Genomic DNA, 24,648 nt, shown 5'->3' on the forward strand with positions numbered 1-24,648 from the left:
TGTTGTTTCCACACGACGTATTAAATAAAGGCTTTACATATTTTACGTGCATAATAATATTTTATATTCATAATATGTAGGTATATTTTGCCAGAAGTATACTTAAGTACATACCTAACCTCTCAAGAAACCTGTAAAATTATTTACACGCTAATATTATATAGCATAGTATTATAATCTAACAAATATTCATTTTACTGTTTATATACTGTGGAAAGCCCATTTCCAGTGATGAATTTCTTGTACAGAATTTCTGGTGTCCACTAACAGGATTCAAAAATGATTTTTAAAAACAAAGAAAGTATCTGTGTTGCATTAATCGGCAGCTAATAAGTCATAGTCAAAGCTGATTCCTGTTCTGGTGAACTGGACAACCGGTACCCAGATAATCGGCTTCCTACTGTACATACAAAAAGCATGAACATAACCTGACCAATACCTAACATTACCCCAAGTGTCATATCCAAACAAAAATTGCTCCAAATCCAAAAACCAAAACCAATTGGACTGATTCAAATCAAAACTGTGGTAGTTTTTAAAATTAGGATTAGTTTATCTCAAATTAATTATTTACATTCATTTTATAAATGTGGTTGATTAAAGGTTAATAATACCATTATATTTTGCTATTATTGGCACAGTAGCTCATTCCTTAAACCTCCGTTAATTTCCAATGGCTAATGTCCAATCATTCATTCCTACATCATCTTTCAAAAAATGAAATTGTGGAGTAATTTCTGTGAAAAATATTTTATGTTATTCCGTAATTCAATGTTAGTTGTAAAGTGATATTTTACAAGTTAATTTAAGTGGGATTCTCTACTAGAACAGAGCCTATTGTAAACAGCTTATAGTATGTTGGGGTTCAAAAAAAATATTACTAGATATTGATCTTCATTTTAATTGACTCACGCCCGTGAGAACCGCCGTCTATACTATGTTATTTTAAGTATAATAAGAAAACAATATTACTGTTAGATATTATGTACCTGTTATTTAATTATAATTAAATCTTTAGGGTCGAGAGAGATAAAAGGGAAGGTCAAAAACCGAGGTTCGTTTATGTTTATATGTATTGGCTAGTGAAAATTTGTTGTAGTACTCATGTTTTAAAAAATTAAGTTAACAAGTAATGCATTCTCAATAACTCCACTGTATACATACTAATGTTTAAAATTAACTTTACTTATGTAAGTAAAGAATGGTTGATCATAATATAATTATAATTAATAACCGATTCCAGGTTACAGTTAGTCGTATTGATCTTTCAAGGTTCACAAAGGAAAAACAATGATGTTTGTAACACTTTTAGTGACAGTAATGCATGTTTCTGTTAATGACAGTAATGGCACAAAACGACATTATTCTATTGTTTGTGCCTGTAAAACTAATGTGTTTATTAAACTAGAAGTATTTGTGTATGAATAACATGCCGAACATGGATGACTCATCGGGCTGTGTCAACTAATATTTTGCAAAATTGTACAATAACGTATTTTATAGCATATTTAATACCTCCAAACTTTTGGTAAAAAATATTTGGATCATTTCAATTGTTCAGACGCTTGAGTATTTCAATATGAATAATAGTTATCTGATATTTAACCGGATTCATAAAATCCACATGTTAACTTGCAGTTACTGTACCCAACTGAATGTTGGGCTGAATAAACTGTGATATTATCCTAAGTATTGGTGTTAAAGTCAATTTTACACTTTACCATTGGGAAGTGATAGCCATTGCGAGATCTATTACTTTACAGGCGAACTAGAATGAGTCACAACAGAACAGAAACACAAACAACACACGCACATGACAATGTCAGACGCAATTGTGAACAGGGAACTGGGTATGAAGACAAACAAGTCAGAAATTCAATTTTTTTTTTTAAATTTTAACTGTTTTCATACCCTGACCCATGAATTGTTCTTATACTAAATGCCGTTAACTTGGATTACAAACATTTACATAAATGCAGCATTTTTACAGTTTGCACAGTACATAGATGACAAATAAAATAATGTACTACCATTTTTAAATAAAATATTCTACTTTCTGTAATGATTGTAAATCTTGTCCTCGGAAGTAAATTGTAAAATACTAAAACTTCCAAGCCAAAAAAAATCTATGACTGTTTCTACGCACTGTCGTTGGCATTTAACTCTAACTTTGATCATCAAATTAAATAAAAAATGTGAATTAAAAAAACAAAAAACTTTTCAGGAATAGGAAAGATCTGGCGAATCAATTAATTAGAATTAATTGGAAAGAATGTCACATTTGACAATAACAAGAGATTACTGCAAACAGCCAAGCTGTATAGCATTTATTGCAGATTATTTATGTTTCATAATATTACATTTGTCTGTTTTAAAGTTTGCAAACATATATTTAAGTTATTTATTGTTGGTTATAAAAAAATACATAAAAAACTTTGTAGTTTTTATATTCAATTTTATAATATCTACTCAATTACAAAAAATTATAAATTTCAACTAACTTTCTTGAAAATAGTGTATTTATTCAAGGCAAAAATATTTTTATATGTATTTTTAAAAATTAGGCAAAAATTGCAGAATTTTATATTTGTCATCTAACAATTGTATATGGAATGACTTTACTTTTGTAAAATTTGAAACTTCAGTAACTAAAAACTATTCTGCTTTGTGCAAAAAGGCACGCTTTTAATTTGAAAAAACATTTGTGTTTAGATAATGAGAACAATATCCTATTCTATTACTGAACACTCCTAAAAGTAGAATGTGAAAATTAACAGTTGAGAATGAACCCTCCATAGAGAAATTTAATAGAGTGTTATGTAATCCTTTTAGTTCGTAGAATAGAAAATTATTAAAAAAATAGATCAATGTTAAATAATGTCAGTATTATTTGGTTTAAAAGGAATTGTGTTTAAATAGTCGTGTTTAAATGTTAATTAAATTATTAAATTAAATGTTCATAAAATAAAGCAGCAACAATTTACATATCTTGTAATCGTTTTTGTTTTGTAGGTTCTATTAGATTCACGAATACACAAAGATTCAGTGGGGGAAAAGAATTGAAATTGGAAGATTTTAAAAACATACACCTGACCTTTCTTCAAAAAATAAACCTTAACTTCATTAAAAATATATTGTTTTCTTCTCAGCGTTGTTTATTAAGTAAACAAAACCTATTTTATACCAAATAACTACCAGTTTTCTAATAAATAATATAATGGTAATGAAGCAAAAAAATATAAAAATAAATGTATAGTTACTTAAAAATGTAGAAACGTTCACTATAAATTAATGTTTGTTATAATTAATTAAATGTTTTCAAATATTGTTTTTGGATTTTATTAAGGTATAAGAAATATTGATAATACAAAGATAGTAATAATAAATACATATTATAATGATTGTTAATAAATGTGTTAAAAATTAACCTATTTTTATTATTCCCCACAAATGATTAGCAATAGAAAAGTTAGCCCGTCGTCCCACGGATCGGTAAAGAATCGACATAAACCGAATGCTGCAAGAATCTGCGCATAAAATTAAGTTCGCTGTAGTAAGGTAACGGTCTGCAGCGCAGTTCAGTGTGGAACTTTTCTGTACGGGGTCTTGCAGTATTCCATTTATGTCGATTGCTTACTGTCCAGTGGGACGACGGGCTAAGACAGATTAAGCTTGTCTGTTTATTTGTGATTGGTCTGCAATGTTTGACAATTTAAAAATAGGAAAAATGATTATTTGCACAAAATTATAATAAATACAGGTTGACTGATGCAAACCAGTTCCATTGTTAAAGCAGAACCATAACATAATTATTTGCTTTTGAAATCAGTTTATTTTTCAAATGTCACCATCAAAGTTTAAGTCATTAGGGAAGTATATAGACGGAGACGTTTGCTTCATGGCTTCCAATATAAACCTTACTGCCTTATCCTCTTTAAACATGTACTGTAAGTCCTCTGCTTCTTTTAGTTCCTTCTCGAACACAGCTTCCGCGGCATCCAAGGATAAAATTCTGGACCGAATCTCTTCTGTTTCGCGTTTCAGTTGATCCACTTCTTCCTGGCTGATATTTTGGTTATTTTCATCTTCCGGTAAATAAACATTTTTGGGTATCGAAAAATGTTGATCGAAAAAACTGTTGATTTCCGCTAATTGTTTCTTAGACTTGCCCATACAGAATTCTAATAAATATAGACATTTAGAACTCACATTCTCTTTGTATTTTTCACTCAAATCGGGCGAAGAAGTGAAGTATTTTTCGGCATCCTGGATCAGAGATTGTATTTTAGATTCCACCAATTTTTTTAGGGAATCCTTCAAAACTTGTCTTCCGAAACTAAAGAATTGGGTTTCATATTCTTCTTGACTCCTAACATCACTATCGATTTGTGTTTCCATTGCTGCAATTGCTTGGCAGCTTACTTTCTATTATTCAATATTATTATAGTTTGTTTTGTCAGTCAAAACTCAAAATTGCTCAAAATGACGTTTAAGTTTAAAAGTAAAAACACCGTTGACGTGCGTTGACGTATATTTTTTGAATTGAAGAGCTCATACGAGCTCATAGATAAATAATAACCGTAAACATTTAAGAGTATTGCCAGAAAATAAAAATTGTAAGTATAAAATGACGTAAAATTTATGTGAACGTTATTTACGTAATTAACGGAGAGAAAGACTTCCAACAGCAGACAGCGTTATGAGTCAATCGACTTGGTCGACAAATCTACTACTAGATAACCATGCAATGTAGCGTGGTTGATGTATTAACGCACGGGGAAGCAACACAAAAATGAGTGGAATGTGGGCTCATGGCTCATCGTGGGTGAGCCGCAAAAGAAAAGTAATGTTGGTAGCGTACAGCTCATGTTGGTGGCGAGCGACATCCCATGGCTCCATGCGATTGTGGAGCACCAAGTCGCAAAGGGTGACATGCACAATATACTATTTTGTTTTCGTAATTTCCGTAAAAAACAGCTGTACGCCATTCCTGCCATGGTAAGTACAAATACAGTGTATTCTTTGAGAGCCTCGAGGAAGACAGCTGTAAGGGGATTATTAAAAATAAATAAATAGTCCCATAGCAAGTTGAACGTCCACAATTGCACATACAACTATAATGCTTCAAAATAGACATCAAAGTCATACAAGATAAATATTTTGAAAAAAATTAAAAGCTTTACAGCTATAAAATAATATAAAATGAAGAGTATACTACCTTTTAAGCATGCACCTAAAAAGCTCTGGACGGAGCAATTCGAGAACAATTTAAAGGTAAGGGGGAAGATATATAAATCCGAAAACCTACTACATTTTTAATGACGTGTCCCATCAAATACCCTAAAAAATCATGCCGTTATAACTGCATTAACAACACAAAAATAAAATTATAATAGTTCGCTGTGCACCACTTTTCATACAAGTGGACAGTGGATACAAAAAGTCCGGAAATGCAACCACATACCTACCTACTTATAAACTAATAATTATTGCCAAAAAACCTGGCAATATCGACATCTCGAAATGTCAATGTTTTTTATTAGTGTTGGTGCATGTGGTTTATTTATGTGTGCGACTGTGTATGTTTACTGTGTTTTCGAGAGGTGGGTGAAGTCAGGTGAAGCGTTGTAATTGTTTTTGTGTCTTCGACTTCGCTTGTAGACAGCTTAGTCGATAAAAATACTTGAAAGTTTTGGTTTGATAATGATTTAGTTTACCATTTCGGAAATATTCATTCCATTTGGAAGTAAGTGGCTAATATCTATCGAGGAACCATGGATCTGGCATTGAGTAATTCTTCGAAAGATGGAACGACGGAGAGAGGAAGGTAATTATTATTGTTCATCATGTCAATACAATTTCTGCAAGTTTTATGTTCTTAAACATAATAATAGTTTCCCCGTACGTTTCGCCCTGCCTTAGTTTTCTTTTTTATAATTTGTGTACGATATGGAAATTTGTATTTTATAAAAAAATAATAACTCATGACTGTTAACTTGGTGCAGGCTAGTAGGTATAGTGTGCTGGATTCGCTTACTGAAATATTTACTATTCTATTACAAATTTATTGTGAACCACATCATTTTTAATACTTTTCTATGTTTTATTTTGTGTGAAATCCAAGGTTACAGTTTAGAGCCATTCTGGGTTTCATTTTCACATTTGTCAAGCATGTCGTAGTTTTTAACCTTCATGGTCACAGGTCTGTTGGTTCATGACTATCTTAATGATTATAGAAAACTCTGAATCTTTCATGTCCTTGACTTTACAGAATGAAATACCACAGAAAATCATTTTATATTATATACCTAATTCTTATAATGGTGGCAGTAGGAGGAATCAAAATATTGTCAGATTATTCGTAACCTGAGAATGTTAGTTAAATACAATTCATTCTGTTACAGCAGAAAAAACATTTAAAAGTACTTTTATGATAAACTAATGTTTATAAAACAAGGTTTTTTATGCGTGGCACTAAGGAAGACAATAATTACTCACCTGAAATATCCATACAAATTGAAACTATCTCCCGAGTAAAAATAAATGCTGGCGACGGAAATTGAACCCACAACTTCTGATAACCGGTCAGATGCTCTGAACTACTAAGCTATGACAGCTTATTCCCAACCCGCCAAATAATTCAATATGTACTATTATTTCAATCAACAATGCTTATTATATTTTATCCACTTGTAAACAACCAACTTTATTTTTGTAGGAAAGGCTTTGTTAGTGCTGAATTTCCCACTAGATGGCATCGAGACATATTATATCTACATTTGTTGGTGAAATATTTTGACTTGTCGAATATTATTATTTTCTTAATGATAAACTAAGACAAGGTTTTTTATGCATGGCACAAAGGATAACAAATTATTATAAGCAATAATTACTCACTTGAAATATCCATAGAAATGGAAAATATCTCCGAGTAAAAATATATGAGCACATCAGCATACTATTGCCTGCTCATTAATTAGATATGAGCACATCAGCAGAATACTGCCCGCTCATTAGTTAGATATTAGCACATCAGCAGAATACTGCCTGCCCATTAATTAGATATGAGCACGTCAACAGAATACTGACTGCTCATTAATTAGATATGAGCACATCAGCAGAATACTGCCCGCTCATTAGTTAGATATGAGCACATCAGCAGAATACTGCCTGCCCATTAATTAGATATGAGCACGTCAACAGAATACTGCCTGCTCATTAATTACATATGAGCACGTCAACAGAATACTGCCTGCTCATTAATTAGATATGAGCACATCAGCAGAATACTGCCCGCTCATTAGTTAGATATTAGCACATCAGCAGAATACTGCCTGCCCATTAATTAGATATGAGCATGTCAGCAGAATACTGCCTGCCCATTAATTAGATATGAGCACGTCAACAGAATACTGCCTGCTCATTAATTAGATACGAGGGTGGGTCAATAAGTCCTTAGAAAAAAGCATTAAAACAGTTTGTATTTTTTTTTTTCTCAACATAATCTCCTTGGAGCTCAATACACTTGGTTAGACGTTTCTCAATTTTTTTTAAACCGTCAGAAAAATAAGTTTTCGGAAGGTCCTCAAAATAAGCATTTGTCCGATCGATGACTTCTTCATTTGAAAAAAAACGTTGTCCACTTAGCCATTTTTTTAAGTTTGGGAAAAGGAAAAAGTCACTGGGGGCTAAATCTGGCGAATACGGTGGGTGGGCGACCAATTCGAACTTCAATTCTTCAATTTTAGCCATTGATCGTAAACATGTGTGAACACGGGCATTGTCCTGATGAAAGAGGATTTTTTTCCTGTTTAAATGAGGCCGTTTTTCTTCAATTTTGTTTTTTAGCTGGTCCAATAAAGATGCATAATAATCCCCTGTTATTGTTTTTCCTTTTTCCAAATAGTCAACGAAAATAATTCCACGTGCATCCCAAAATACAGTAGCCATAACCTTACCAGCTGATTTTACGGTTTTCGCCTTCTTTGGACATGGTTCGCCTTTCGCAATCCACTGCTTTGACTGTTCTTTCGTCTCGGGAGTATAGTGGTGTATCCATGTTTCATCTACAGTCACAAAGCGACGAAAAAATTCATCCGGATTGCGTTGCATGAGCGACAACAGGGCTTTAGAGGCCACCACCCTATTGCGTTTATTGTCGACTGTGAGCAAACGCGGCACCCATCTTGCAGAAATTTTTTTCATGCCCAATTTGTCATGTAAAATAGAAATGACGCTACCTTTTGAGATCCCTGTAACCTCAATTATCTCACTCAACTTTAATCTTTGGTCACTTAACACCATATCGTGGATTTTATTGATCATTTCTGGTGTAGTCACCTCTACAGGACGTCCTGAGCGTGGTTCATCCTTTGTTGATGTACGACCACGTTCAAATTTATTTAACCAGTTATAAATAGTTGCAAGTGAAGGAGCAGATATGCCGTGAACAAAATCCAACTCATTTTTTATTTCCTTTGCTGTTAACCCTTTTATATTAAAATGTTTAATAACAGCTCTAAACTCAATTTTCTCCATTTTTGTAAACAAGCAATTTTTTTTTTTTTTAAATGTACGAGAAACACACAACAACCCTACCAATCTGCTTGAAACTTCGCAGCATACTGAATCGGTAGTGCCGCTGCATGAAAACAAACCGCTTACAGTACTAGTCGCGCCACCTGTCGGCTTTTCTAAGGACTTATTGACCCACCCTCGTATGAGCACATCAGCAGAATACTGCCCGCTCATTAGTTAGATATTAGCACATCAGCAGAATACTGCCTGCCCATTAATTAGATATGAGCACGTCAACAGAATACTGCTTGCTCATTAATTAGATATGAGCACATCAAAAGAATACTGCCTGCTCATTAGTTAGATATGAGCACATCAGCAGAATACTGCCTGCCCATTAATTAGATATGAGCATGTCAGCAGAATACTGCCTGCTCAGTAGTTAGATATGAGCACATCAGCAGAATACTGCCTGCCCATTAATTAGATATGAGCATGTCAGCAGAATACTGCCTGCTCATTAGTTAGATATGAGTACATCAGCAGAATACTGCTTGCTCATTAATTAGATATGAGAACATCGGCAGAATACTGCCTGCTCATTAATTAGATATGAGCACCTCATCAGAATACGGACTGCTCATTTATTAGATATGAGCACCTTATCAGAATACGGACTGCTCATTTATTAAACTATATAAATAAAAATGTTAATGTTCGTTTGTTCAAAATCTTAAATCTCCGAAAGTTCTTCATCGATTGCTTTGAAATTTTGGCACAATGTTGCATTCAAATACACGTGTGTTTATATATACCTACATTGTATAGATGTCACTTGTGACAGGTGAAAACTGTTTTTTTTTTCATAAACAGCCATCTGTTGGAGGTAAAAGTAAAATCTGCTATTGTTTCTCTATCTGCGCAGTTAGACTGAGCGGGGTACAGCTTGTATTAATAATATAGGTTAACTGATTTTTTAAGGACCAATAATTGGACTCTGAATATGTGCAGGAGGTTGCTACTGGAAGCACGTTTTATTCTGACAAATAAATTGTTTGTTCCAGCTGCCTGCTGCTGCGATGCGCCAGCCAGTCCTCGCTGGACGAGAGTAGCCAGCGGGTACTGGGTGGCGGGGGCGCATGCTCGGGGGCCGGCAGCGCTTCCCAGCGGCACCACCACCACAACCATGCCACCTCAGCCCTTGACGCGCTCAACCAGATGCGCAAGTAAGCAAGTCCTGTATTACCGCTTCCCATTACCACATTACAACTTCTCCTGCCCACTATGTATTACTGCTTCACTACTACTTCACCTACTCACTATTTTTTGATACTTCGCTACTACCCATCTTTATTACCCATTACTGTTTCACTTACGCACTACATCTTACAGCTTCACTACTACCCATTATTATTACCTATTACTGCCAAACAAGTTTCTTGTTTTTGATAATCCTTACACAAATTACTATAATCGGTTAGTAACTGAGTTGGCAAATGCACCGGGTTCCAACCCAGGCTTTGTGGGTTGAAATGCTCTGCTAGCCAAGTCCCTTATTATTCACTAGCAAAAAAAAACTCCTATAATGATGATAATGGTTCATATTATTAGTAACCTGGACATTTCACAAAAAAAAAAAACTTCAACAGCAGCTCACATTGGAATGTACTAAAATTTGTTGAAATATCCACGATACTCGGTGTGGCCATTTTGATCCACATTTTACTGTCAAACTCTTTTTTAATTAATTTGAATGTTTATGCAATCAGACAGGGCGTGCTGTGCGATGTCCGCCTCGTTGCCGGGGGCACTGAGGTGCCCGCCCACCGCGCCCTGCTGGCCGCCTGCAGCCCCTACTTCCGCGCCATGTTCACGCAGTTTGAGGAGTCACGGCGCGACCGCATCGTGTTGCAGGGCGTGGACTCCGTTGCGCTACAGCTGCTGGTCGACTATGTGTACAACCCAGAGGTCACGGTCACCGAAGACAATGTTCAGGTTAGTATTATCGTGGCTTCGGTGGAAAAATATATTTCCAAGAACAAGGAAAGTTTTGATTTTTCATTGGATTTTAAACATATTCAAAGTAAACATTTTTGCTTGAAGCTTGGATCGAGCAGCTGGAGCAAAATTGTGATGCATATATTTTGACTCAGCTGTGTGCAAGTCGTACAGCATGTGTGCAAATTGTGACTCAGCTGTGTGCGAATCGTGATTAGACCTGTGTTGATGGATTGTAGGTGTTGCTGCCGGCGGCCAACCTGCTGCAGCTGACGGCGGTACGCGAGGCTTGCTGCAGCTTCCTGCTGGCGCAGCTGCATCCCTCCAACTGCCTCGGCATACGCGCCTTCGCTGACCTGCACGCCTGCACCGACCTCACGCAGGCCGCCGACACCTTCATACAGCAGCACTTTGCGTGAGTGCCCTAAAGCGTATACTGTGTTTCTAGCTCATGCTGTGAAAAAATACACTGGAACCTTATATCAACCGTCTCCTATAATTAAAAATAATAATTATTATTATTGTATTAGCTCGTGTTTGCAATGCCATATTTTTTCTACAGACCTAAGTGGGTTTTTTACGTTAGCTTAACACAAGAGGCCCTGAGGAAAATAATTTCCCTCATATCCTATGTCAACTTTGGGGATGCTGTGTGGAGGTTTTTTTTTTAAGGAAATAAAGGAGAGGAGGTTCTGAGAAGGAAAATATATATCTCTCCCACTGCGGTGTAAGGCGATGGGTCGAGAGAGTCCGCCTGGAGAGGTGAAAGGGTCTCCCTCAATCGGCCTCTCGCAAACCGTCCCGGACAATCCTCGCCCCACGAACCCGGGCATCCCTGTTAAATCACTGAACATAGCAAACCATTTGGTATGATGTATTGCAGAGGTGTTGATTATCCAATGAATGGTCCCCGGGGCGGCACTCTCAAAATGGAACGAATAAAATATGTAGATACTCTTTCTTTATTATTTTTCATTAATCATCCCTTGAATTTTCTCTTGAAATATGAACATTGTTTGTACTTCAGTCTTTCTGATAAAACATAATTATTTATGTTAGTATATAGACCGAAGTGAGGAAACGAGAAGAATAAAGGCGGTTCGAGAGGTGTTTATTCGTTCCAGCAGTGGGTTATAATAACAGAATATGTGTTGTCCTTTTAGAGAGGTGGTAGAGTGCGAAGAGTTCCTGGCTCTCTCCCAGCAGCAGGTGGCTCGTCTCATCAGTAGTGACCGCCTCACAGTTCCATCCGAAGAAAAGGTATGAACTTCACTATACACACATCATGTCAGCCCTAAAGTGAAGATTAATCATTAATCAGACTCTAGTAGAAGTAATCAGAAGTAGTAGTTTCCGATTTATTGATTTTTACATTAGGAGGCTCTGAAGAAAATAATTTCCCTCATCTTTGGGGATGCTGTGTGGGGGGTTTTTTAAGAAAGAGAAGGAGAGGAAGATCTGAGAAGGAAAAAGGTATGAGATTGGGTGGGTTGGAATTGGGGGGTTGATGGACGTTTGAATTCATCTCTGGTGATCTTCATCATCGGTGCAAGGTGATGGGTCAAGAGAGTCCTCCTGGAGAGGTAAAAAGATCTCCATCAACCAGACCCTCCGAATTCCCCCCGCCACGCAGTAGGTGGGCAAACGCTGCCACCGCCAAGACCTAGACAATTCCCACCCCGTGAACCCGGGCACCTCCGCAAAGTCACCAAATGTAGCAAACTACTTGGGGTGACCAATGGCAAATAGGTCCAATGAATGGTTCCCGGGGTGGCGGTATCCATACCCACCTTAATTAGTTTTTCTGAGTACCCCAGAAGAGAAAGAGCCCAAACTCGGTTCCATGATATTTCATCAAAATGAAAATTCAACACACCTTTAAAAAGTTATATAGTCATTAAAAGTGATGAAACAAAAACTAGGTTTAATAGTTATATTTAATAGAATATCATCACCGAACAGACAGTCCTCATTAAAGACGTATTACGGCGTATAATTAGTCTTGAAAAAAATGTTTCAAACTCAGTTTGCAATGACAGTGCACAAAGTGTCAGTGATTCGTCTTCGGAAGTTCCGAAATTGAACGATTGCGCAAAGGGTCCGCCCACCGCACCCGAAGGTGCCTCCACCGCCGAAACCCCGCGCCCCCCTCGGCCCAACAACGAACTCCCGCCTAGCAATGCACGCGTTACGCTGCTGCTGCCCGCGCCTCTCCTGCCCCTCGCACCTCTCGTGTCCCCCGCGCCCGTCCCGTCCGGCATGCGAGACCTACTATTATCCAGTATTGTTGATGAAAATCAACAAGTTGTAAATATACCCGCCGCACCTGCCATAAATAAACCGTCTGGCAGAGTTACCCGCTCGCAAGTTAAGATATCGAATTCTGTCGAACTCCATATTGGCACAAAGAGTAAGGAGAAAAGGACAAGGATTCCTGCCAACCAAAAGGACAGCCAGCAACCTGAAACAGTTACATCTTTGGCTGGAACTTCTGATGGCCACGAACCAACTAAGGAGACGCAGCCCTCGAGCATGCAGACCTCGGCAGGGCCATCATGCTCAACGGAATCTCTAGCTAATTGTGACCAACCCTGGACTGTTGTTGGTCGCAAGAAACGGCCTGCTACTATAAGAGGAAATCTAAAGGATGAAAGTACCCATTCGTACTTCCACCTGTACCCGTTACATCCTGATACTTCGAGTAGTGATCTATCTGCATATTTACAATCTATTGTGAATACCGCCTCATTTAAAGTGAATAAAATAAAATCTAAAGGAGAATACGCCTCATTTAAAGTGAATAAAATAAAATCTAAAGGAGAATACGCCTCATTTAAGATAGGCATTCCTATTTCCATTAAAAGTGAGGTACTCAAACCGGAAAATTGGCCCAAATATTCCTATTTGAAAGAATGGGAAAATAAAGTGAATACCCCGCGGCTTCCTGGTTTCAAACCCAGTTGACATACAAATAATTAACATTATTTTTACCAAAACGTTTGAGGAATGAAGAGTAAATGCGCTTTATTTTTTTCTAATGTTTTGGCAAACAATTATGACGTAATTGGACTCACTGAGACGTGGCTAAACTCAAGTGTGTTCAACCCAGAGCTCTTCGATGACAGTTTCATAGTATTTAGAAAAGACAGAGATTGTGGTAGTGGCCGTAGGCAGGGAGGAGGCTGTCTATTAGCCGTGAAGAGCGAGAATGGCCTTATTAAGGCAGAGCACTTACCTGCTCTAGAAACTGTCAACGAGGACTTATGGGTTAAAATTACATTTAATTCGTGTGTAACTTTTGTATGTATTGTGTACTTTCCCCCTGCGTCAAACTTTGACACATATCAGTTGTTTTTCAACAAAATACATCAAAATGTAGATGTTATTGGTGGAAAAAATGTAATTGTGCTAGGAGATTTCAACCTACACTCCTCAAGAGGTAGCAAGGATATTGAAAACAACCTGAATTTTTTATGCGCCGTTTTCGGTCTCTCCCAATTCAATAACATTCTAAATATAAATTCAAGACTGTTAGATGTAATTTATTGCAATACAGCCATACATGTTATTCATAGCACTTCTCCTCTTTTAACCGAAGATCAACATCATCCCGCATTAGAATTTATTTTTTCATGCAAAAACAACATCAAGGCTACAACAATTCCTAAAAATGACAAGCGTGCTTTTTGTGGATGGAATTTTGAACAGGGTGATGTTGATAAGTTATATAATATGATAAGCCAATTAGATTGGCAAGAACTTTATAATTATTGCACTATAAATGAGGCGGTACACCATTTTTATGCTAGTATTTATAATATTTTTGATGCCTGTTTTCCCAGAAAACCTCCCAGTAGAGGTGGTCGTCGATATCCGAAATGGTTCTGTCGAGATACCATCGCGAGCATTAGGGTGAAACATGCTCCATAAGAAGTGGAAGGCTTCTGGCTGTCGATGTGACTATGATCTGTTCAGTGCGCATAGAGCCGTGATCAGGCGCAACATTCGCACTGCTTTCCAATCATATATAAATTCCATTGAACACGATATCAAACATGATCCAAAGATGTTCTGGGATTACGTCAAATCGCTACGTAAAGATGGTGGTATTCAAGACACCATGATGCATTGTGATCGGGAAGTTCGAGGAGTGGATGTAGCTAACGCATTTGCAACACACTTCCAATCCGTGTATAGTAATGAGTCTCCAATTCTAAATATTAATACTGCTGCAAAGTCGAATGTAAAGGGAGCCCAAAATATCGATATTGGTCAAATTGATGAATCGAATATAGAATCTTCGAATATAGAGTCCCAGATGTGACCGTTTCCTTTTCTGATTTTTCTGTTTCAGATTTTCGTTTAAAAATCACTAATATTGTCTTCAATATTTAAATATTACAATTTGAGGATTTACTCAATGAAAGTTATTCCGAAAAATAATAATTTATTTCTAGACTTGCAGAAAAAGTCAATAGATGTCGCACATTAAAAATAAAAACAATAAGATAGGTTTATCTAAAAAGACGCTGTCTAGGATTGCATTTAGTTCGGGTTGAATCTTGCGATCATACATAAAGATAGTTGCCAATAAAAATGTGCGGTGAAAAAAAAGAAAAAAAAAAATGAAGACAATGTTGGTAGTTCTTATTCGAAGTATGATACAGTTAAAAGTGACCGAGGAGGATAGGGTCCCATTAGCGCAGTTGGTAGAGCATTGTCCCGGAAAGACAAGGGTCCTGGGTTCGAGTCCCAGATGTGACCGTTTCCTTTTCTGATTTTTCTGTTTCAGATTTTCGTTTAAAAATCACTAATATTGTCTTCAATATTTAAATAGAATCTTCCATTCGGAAACTGAAAAATACACATTCACTTGGTCCAGATTTTCTTCCAGTATTCTTCTTAAAAGGTTGTGCCGAGTTTTTAAAACTGCCACTAAGCTTCTTATTTAACCTTTCCCTAAAAACTGGTGTATTTCCTGATTTGTGGAAAATATCAAAAATTTGTCCGATTTATAAAAGCGGCATAAAGATCTCTGTGGAAAATTACAGACCGGTAGCAATACTATCTGCACCGGCTAAATTGTTCGAATCGATTCTTCGTAAATTCACACTACGACAAGTTGAACCGCTTATAATTTCTGAACAGCATGGATTTAGAAAAGGTCGATCGACAGAAACCAACCTATTGGTGTTTACGGATTTCGTATCTAAATCATTAGACAAAGGCCATCAAGTAGATTGTTCATACAATGATTTTTCAAAGGCCTTCGATACTGTAAATCACGACGTTTTACTCAATAAACTGGCTACAATAAGATTCTCCATAAGACTACTTACTTTTTTTGCTAGCTATCTCGCAGACAGGAAACAGTTTGTGTCTCATGGACTATTCCAATTTAATCATTTCTTTGTACGATCGGGGGTACCCCAAGGCAGTAATTTAGGCCCACTCCTCTTTTCCATATTTATAAACGACATTTCAGAAGTAATTCTGCATTCTAGGTTTCTTCTCTTTGCTGATGACTTAAAACTTTTCTTAGAAATACTAACTTTAGAAGACTGCAATCAACTCCAGTCAGACATTAATAGACTTGTTGAATGGAGTAAAATAAATCGGATTGAGTTTAATGTTTCTAAATGTTTAATTTTGTCATTCACTAGGGCGAGTCATACTTGGTATTACCGGTATACAATGAACGCCCGAAGTTTAAAACGTGTCTTGACAATGAAGGATCTTGGAATCATGTTTGATAGTAGACTGACATTTCATGCTCATATTGAGGCGACATGTAGCACTTCACTTAGAATTCTGGGCTTTTTTCTACGCACTGCAAGGAATTTTAGCGATAACCGGGTGCTTATAGTTTTATTTATAGTTTTCCTTAGTAAGGAGTAGACTTGAAAGTGGGTCGGTGATTTGGAGTCCACACCAGGTAAAGTATTCTCTCATGTTGGAGAGAGTTCAGAAGAAATTCTTGAGATTTCTCTACATGAGGGAGTATGGCTACTACCCGTGGCTCTATCCCACTGACTTTCTTTTGGGTATGCTCGGAATGAACTATATACGGGTCAGGAGAGATGTGCGCATTGTTACACATTTCTTTAGACTGATTCGTGGATGGTTTGAAAACTCGGTCATCATGGAGAGCATTCATTTCTATGTTCCCGATGGTTATCTACGTCACCCCGACAACATAGACTATTTTATCTCTCAGCCTGCAGAACTAACTTGCCAATGGTCATGCCTGTGGGGAGAGCAATCTTGCTGTTGAACAGAATCAATTCGGATATCGACATGTTTTGCATCAATGAAGCTTCCTTTAAAAGGCAAGCTCTATTATCACTGGTATAGTTGATATACACACTGTAAATATTAATCTTAGAATTCTTATTATAAAATTATTTTAAAAACGCATTGAAATTAACAATTTTGTAATGTTTTTGAAATTAATAAACAAATTGAATTGAATTGAATAGTTATGTACATATGTAACTATTTAACCAAGTTTTTGTTTCATCACTTTTCATGACTTTATATCACTTTTTGGAGGTGTGTTGAATTGTCATTTTGATGACATACCCGGTCACCCCCAAACTCGTGTACCCCTTTTAGCCAAAGTGAAAAAATGTATTAGTATTTTGAAATTTATTAACTTTAATCTTAATCCTTAGGCATAGTAATTCTAATAATAATGAAAATCACTTATTATTGTTATTTAAGTTTAATGGGAGACATGTACACATCTCTCTTTTCACAGCTCTGTAAAATCGATGTCGCCGTCCGGGTAGTCTTATTTATGCTGTCTACGCAGATTGATTATAATTTTTGCATGCGCGTACCATTTCAAGCAACCTCACATACCCCTGGGGGTAGGCGTACCAATAATTGGGAACCACTGATCTAAAGGATAAGTTAATAGTCCGTATAACTGTCTATACAAAGATAATCGAAAAAATCAAAATTCAGTATATGACCGACCAGAAGATTTAACAGGTACACACCATGATTTTTGGTAACGATTAACGATTACGGGTACAGCTCACAGATGAGTAGTTGGCTCACTGTGTAGTTGTTCCGAAAATTGTCAAATATGTAATATTATAGTGATTTATTTTTGTGGTATTATGCCGTATTGCGCTATTTATTTATTATTTATTTACTAACGCCGATTATAGCGGCTTTTACAAAAGAATAACATTTTTTTTACTTATTATAAATACAGAATATACATAGATAAAAAAAATATAAATACAAAATACATAAAAGAGAACAATAGAAATGGTTATTATAAATACAATGCAACAATGTGTATATATAAATATATAAACAATTAATTTACAATAAATCCTGGATAAACTAATACTTTAAAACTGTATTTGGTTATATTCAATCAGAGAATCGCTGACATACAGTTTTAATTAAGTGGTGTTTGTATGAGGATAAACTAGCAATGCTTATAGATTCATCCAAAACATATTTATTACCAAGTACATGTAGGCGATTCATTATGGAATTGAGTTCAGCGTTAGATCCTGTATTGTTGCAGTGATAGGGTAATTTGAAACGAACTGATCGACTAGGTACATGGAAACATATTAGCGAAAGAAGTTCAGGGGAGTTCAACAGGTTGGTAACGATTTTAAATAAATAAAATAGGTCAAAACAAATTCTTCTTTCTTTTAATGTATCGAGTCCCAATAAATGTAACAGAGAGGGGTAATTAATGTTTTCGATGAGTATTCCCAATTTAAAATTAATATAACGTAAAAATTTATGTTGGACGCGCTCAAGGGAATTCTCATGTACACTGTAGTAAGGACTCCAAATGGTGGTGTTAAATTCTAGTTGGCTTCTAACAAGTGAAGTGTAAAGTAATTTGACAGTTTTTAAATTTTTAAAATCCTTTGAAATCCGTAAGACAAATCCTAACATTTGCATTGCTTTACTGGTTATATTATTAATATGTTTAATGAATGTTAATTTAGTGTCAAAGGTTATACCAAGGTCTCTTATTTCATCAACAGATAATAAGGTGTGATTATTGAGAAAGTAGGTGAACAACAATGGGTTTTTTTTTCTGTGGAATCTCATAAGTTGACATTTTTTTACATTAAGTGTTAATTTGTTTTTAAGACACCAATCGTTAACCTTTTGAACGCGTTAATTTGCTCCGTTTTATCTATACCCGTACGCGGTACATATTTTCAAATACCTATGCACGCAATTAAATGTCAAATTATAGCATTCTGGCATCATTTATTGGACTATATAGAAAGAACAGATTATTCTCCACAATATGATAACAAATCCTCGTGTGTCAACACTCTTAGATGTTTATAAAAACAAAATCATAAAATTTCATACAAAGACGTACCGTATCTTTTGAATATGGTCCCGCCATTCACTCGGCGTGTGTGTACTTAGGTGATAGACACAAGTGGGATACCATGATCACTTATCATTTTTTGTTATGAAAACTTTTTCTAAAACTGGACACTTAAATTTTATGTCACTTAATATAATAACAAAATTGAACTAACGCCATCCGTTGACAAAATTGTAAACTATAGCACTCGAAGGCGCAAAGAGGCTCACTTGATTATCGATGTTTTTTAATGAAATACAATTTTATTTTCGAGAAATTCTTGTAGATGTCAGCATCGTGATAGTTCTACGAATGTTCAAGCGAGCGGGAAATAAATTTGTCAAAAGACCGCTGGAATATCGGCATTCAAAGTTTCCGTATCAACTGTTGATACAGCCGCGTGTGAGTATGGACTTTTTGCCGTAACAACAGTTGATACGGCCGCGTGCAAAGAGTTAAAGCTATTAATATTAGATTGAAGTGTTAGACAGTCCTCTATATTGTCAATAATTCTATATATCTTCATATCATCAGCGAACATTAGAAAAAGAACACGGGTGAATATGTTTGTTACGTCGTTAATGAATAAATTAAAAAGTATAGGACCAAGATGCGAACCCTGGGGTACGCCACTGGTAGCTTCGAACATGTAGGATAAGTGATCATTAATACAGACAGTTAACTGACGCCTAAGTAAGTAACTCTTAAACCAAGATAAAAGGTGTCCATTAATTCCGAGTTTCAAAAGTTTATTAATGAGGATTTTATGACAGACCTTATCAAACGCCTTACTGAAGTCGGTATATATAGAATCAACTTGTTGTTTGTTGGCAAGTGCATTAGAAATAAAATTTTCATATAATGTTAGGTTAGTCAAAGTTGATCTGCCGGAGATAAAGCCGTGTTGACAAGTTGCGATACAAGAGTTTACAAAGAAGCTGATTTTCTTAAGAATCAATTTCTCAAAAAGTTTAGGTATAGACGATTGAATACAGATAGGCCGATAATTTTCAACAAAGGATTTATCACCACTTTTAAATACAGGAGTTAAGTAGCTAAGTTTCCATATTTTTGGAAAGTGTCCTGTGGAGAGTGACTTATTAAAATCTATCTCTATAAAAATTAAAAGCTATCTCCTTCTTCAGCCAACGTTTCGGACAGCATTACAGTGTCCATCATCAGGGCAAATGTGCAATCGAAGATTGTGGCAAAGTGTGTGCTTATGTATGTAGATGTTATACCGTGTTGCCAGCTCCAATCCTCAAAGAGCTAATATGTTTTTTGGTTTTAGTTTTGGTGTAGCTGTCAATTACTGGCTACCAAGAACTATTGAGCTTAGCCCTGTCGTCTTTATTACTATTAATGGGATTTTTATGATTTTTAATTGCCTCTGTAATTAGGCGTGCTCTATGCGTTTTGGGTTTTTCCAAGACTTCAGGGACAAATTCGATGTAATGGCCGGTTTCAAATTAAATGCTCGGCAATTGCCGATTTGTCAGTATGGCCGAGTTTACATGCTTGCCTTGCAACTGGGAATTGAACCCAGATCCTCTCTCGAACAACACTCTCCCAGACAGACCTAGGTATATTCGATCATTTCTAACGATCTTGTATTCAATTTAACCCCCCAACTGGCATATTAATTTAATTTTGTAGAATCTATAATAACTGTGATACTCTACTATTAAACTTTGTGGTGTGTAAAAGCCCATTAGGGCGTGTAATAATAATAATAATAATAATATTCTGTCAGCAGGTCGTAATTCCACATTGCAATAAAATCCAAATAAATTGAATAATTCTGAAAGTATCCGAAAAGTAAAAACTGTTTTTGAGAGGTGATGAACTACGCTTAGAAATAAGCACATAATTTTTTAATGTAAACTAAAATGCTGCTCGGGGGTATACCATGTTAACTAACAAATACAAGCTTTGAGATATAGCATTTTGAATATTTCGATGGATAAAAATAACATAATTCGTAAAAAATTAACTCAGTCGTTTTTATTTTTTACTAAACTTTTATTATATGGCAATACCAAATTTCGTTCATTGCAGTAACATGATTTGAAACAAAATAAATATCCTTTACATGAACACACGAACCAATTTATGGTATATAACATATAGTATATATGTTCCAAATCTAATAAGTGCAAAAAAATAAAGATTATCAGTGCAAAATATATGTATAAGGTTTCCATATAGTTCCCGTGAGCACTTAGGCCATAGGCCCATTGTGCTATCTCCCATTTTACCTCATTCCTTTAACAATCACCCTGTCCCTTTTATAAAGTTCACCAGGGTTGTCAATGGATATGTGGCTAGGTCTTCTGGTTCCACAATGTGTCTCATCTCTCCTCTCCAATTTAACATGTTAGAAATGCACCAAAATCTTACTGTGGTCACATCTTCCTTACTTGTTTTTGAGGTTGTTTTATTGTTTTCAACAAAAAACGTGAGATCTGCTACACTGTCATCACTACTGATGAACACTACGGTGAATTTACAATGTTTACTTCATTATCACTTCATCCATTAATTGTGATGACACAGAACATGGTATGTGTTGGCCATCCACCATCTTGCATCACTTACCATTATTTACGTGAAACAGTATGTACCATTGATTACATATCTCGAATCGTCCGTAAAAACAGTGCCACCACTACAAGAGTGATCTCCAGTGAAAGAAGACATTAGAAAACACAATTTTTATGAAAAAATCGATTATTGAAATAAAAGTTTGTTAAAATGATCTACACACGAGCATCTCAATTACTGTCAAAAAAATTAAAAAAATCAACTTTTTCTCATTTTGTGTGAAAATAATTAATAATTTTTTTTTAAATTGCGGTCGAAACCTTTGGTTTCGAAAAGGTATAAATTTTATGGTTAACTTCTTGATTTGAATATAAAGCATAGTGTTTTCTCTTTCTAACACCATTCATATCATGTCTCACCATGACAAAATCCAAAAATGAACAAATTAGCCTGAGCTGTTAAGCTTCTCAGGTGGTTTTTACATGTAGACGCATTTGTTCCACAATAATAATGGAGATTCTTTTATGATGCAGGTATTGGAGAGTGTACTGAACTGGGCCGCCCACAGCCCCGTGAGGAGACAGTCCCAGCTCTCCACGTTGATGGAGCATGTTCGCCTGCCATTACTGTCACAGGTGAGTCATGTTGTATGTTATTAAATCATCGCCATGACTGTTAAACTGTAATCAATATTCTATCATGCTTTTATTTAAGCTTTTGAAAACTAGTCTAGTTAATATAAGAGTACCAACTCGACACACTATTCATAAGGACCTATTTCATTGTCACCGTTCACAAACAAATTATGCAGCAAACTCGCCAATTTCTTGCATACATAGCTTAGTATACGAATATACAAATGATATCGACATTTTTAACAAACCAAATTCAATGTTTAAAACATACCTAAAGAAGTCTTTCATGACAAAATATTATTTCTGAAAATGTTTAGATTATTATTATTTTTAATTTTGTCCGATTGTAAATCATATGAAACCATTGTTTATTACTAACCGTTCTGTAAAAATTGTAACCATTTGTAACTAATATAAAAGCACAATGACGTAAAAAAATATTCCGAGTCATAAAACCACATTCGGACAAAGAAATTATATTTATTTTGTGACGAAACTCCACAACATCTTTCCCCCTGATGTAAAGCGAATAGAAATTTTTAATGATAACTAATCAAGAATATAAATTTGGCTGAAAGAGATTAATGAAAAACTCTGAAAAAACTTTAAAAATGACATGGAAAACGAATAAAACAAATTTTTTTGGTATAATCCACCTCACTAGGCTGAGGCTGTTCTGAATTACATAATAACTTTAGTTCGCCTCAGCATAGGTCACCCTAGTGAGGAGGATTAAGCAATATAATTTACTATACATATATTTATATTGGATTTTTACACCGTTTTTGCCCGTTCTTTACACTGTTTTTTTTATGCTCATTCTTCCTTTTACTTTTGAATTTGGGCCTTATTTATTTATTAGGAACGCGTTGATAATGATAATACTGTTTCTTTTTATGTTTTAGCTCTTTAATACTATGTTAATCTTTTTTTCCCTTCTTTTTTTTCTATTATGAACGGTCAATTTGTTGTTGATCACAACTTATTTTCTACGTTTGTTATTTGCCTTCTTATTTGTTACTAACAAATTGGTTTATGAATAGGTTGTCGAACCGAACTCTATCGTACTGTGTTGTTCATTTCCTCACCATGGGGGCGGATAGACCCTGTTCCTGCATCCAGTAAGGTGACATTAATCCGGTGCGGCTATCCCACGAACCACGCGTGCCTCCCCCGGCATCATGAGCGGGCCTGGGGAATGTTTGCGCGAGCCCGGTCCCCTTCCGTCCTGCCTCCGGTGACCTGAGGCTCACTTCATTCCCTAGGGTCTTTGGGAGTATCTCCCCCCCCCCTCCCCCCATTTACATTTCTTCGAGGGTACTCTCGGAAAACTGGCTAAGGGACGTGGGTGCTTGGGATCGTTGTGGCCAGGCCGCTTGCCACGCTCATTCTTGCCGGGACTGCCCTGTGATAGTGGGGTAAACTGCCCTCGATACGCGGCTTGTATATTTTTATGTTACTAACAATCATGCATGCAGGGAAATTGGAGGGTCTAGAATCGTTTTAAAATAAATTTAGCTTCTTTTTACAAAAAAATTAGAGTTCTGACGTGTGCGGCTAAGGAGGTTAAACAATCAGTTTCCTCACACAGCCGTCGGGAAAGGGTGGGTCCCCTCCAATATACATATATTTAATATCATATTTTGTATGTACAATGTTTTTTTAAATTGGTTCAGCGTAAAGTTTTGAATTTATCAGGCCTTTTTAAAATATACAATTCCGTAATACATTATTTTGATGTATCTCATAAGGTTTAGACAGCATTAGCAATATAAGCACCCGAAAATATTTTATTTACGACTTGGTTACAATACATCGACTTTCCTATTCTTTCTATAAATAAAGTATCCATGTATTATTTATAAACCTTCCAGAAGAAGTTGTCTAATTGATAGTGAAAATCCTACCAAAATCTGTTGCGTAGTTTAGAAGAACTAAGCGCACAAACAGACAGGTGCGGATAGCGACTTTGTTTTATACTATTTAGAGATTGGTTTTTTTTAGTAAGGGAGAACTTAATCCCTTTGTTTTGCTAACTGTAGTAATGTCACCTGATGGATTTTTTTTACTCAAAGCACACGGGCTGCCTTGGGCAAGATGAAGGATGTTAGTAATATTTTTTATATAAAATTCTTTTGTTGTTTGTTTGATACCTGTGTGTGGTGGTATACACAGTATATAAATATACACACACATACAGACACATTCATTGTAGTGTAATCTGCTAATGTATGTTGTGCACACTTGCTCTACCTGCTAGCTACAAACAGAAGTGATGTCGTCTCTAATATTCAAAGAAAACCATATATTAATTTTTGGATATATTAACCTCTCAGACAAAGACATTTATATACTATGTGTTCCTTTGAGAACTGTCAAAAGGTGATAATTTTTGTGTTATTTACGAGTTTTGCTAAAAGCATCATAACTCACGTCTTGGGAAACGTAGCCTCATTCTAAAAAATGTTTTGGAAAGATTATGAAATCCACTATCGCATTGTGTTGTTATAAGTAAATATTTGCATTTCTAAATATATATTTTTTGAAAACGTCAAAAATATGTAAGAATCGATAACCATTATTTCA

The 24,648-nt window shown here is 35.7% G+C and overlaps 1 protein-coding gene across 1 annotated transcript in view; it reads left to right on the top strand.

The window, feature by feature from the left end:
- Positions 1-5,580: 5,580 nt before the first annotated feature.
- Positions 5,581-24,648, top strand: part of LOC149426502 (uncharacterized) — a 39,231-nt gene continuing 20,163 nt past the window's right edge. Inside the window, exons 1-6 of the mRNA XM_089639909.1 lie at positions 5,581-5,827; positions 9,582-9,743; positions 10,287-10,512; positions 10,755-10,930; positions 11,679-11,775; positions 21,961-22,062. Coding sequence (XP_089496035.1) covers positions 5,775-5,827; positions 9,582-9,743; positions 10,287-10,512; positions 10,755-10,930; positions 11,679-11,775; positions 21,961-22,062 — 816 coding nt within the window. The 5' untranslated portion in view covers positions 5,581-5,774. The remainder of the gene's footprint in view (positions 5,828-9,581; positions 9,744-10,286; positions 10,513-10,754; positions 10,931-11,678; positions 11,776-21,960; positions 22,063-24,648) is intronic.

The sequence above is a fragment of the Hesperophylax consimilis genome, chromosome 1 (genome assembly GCF_061612785.1).
Source record: "Hesperophylax consimilis isolate HC1 chromosome 1, BYU_Hcon_1.0, whole genome shotgun sequence".
Lineage (NCBI taxonomy): Eukaryota > Metazoa > Arthropoda > Insecta > Trichoptera > Limnephilidae > Hesperophylax > Hesperophylax consimilis.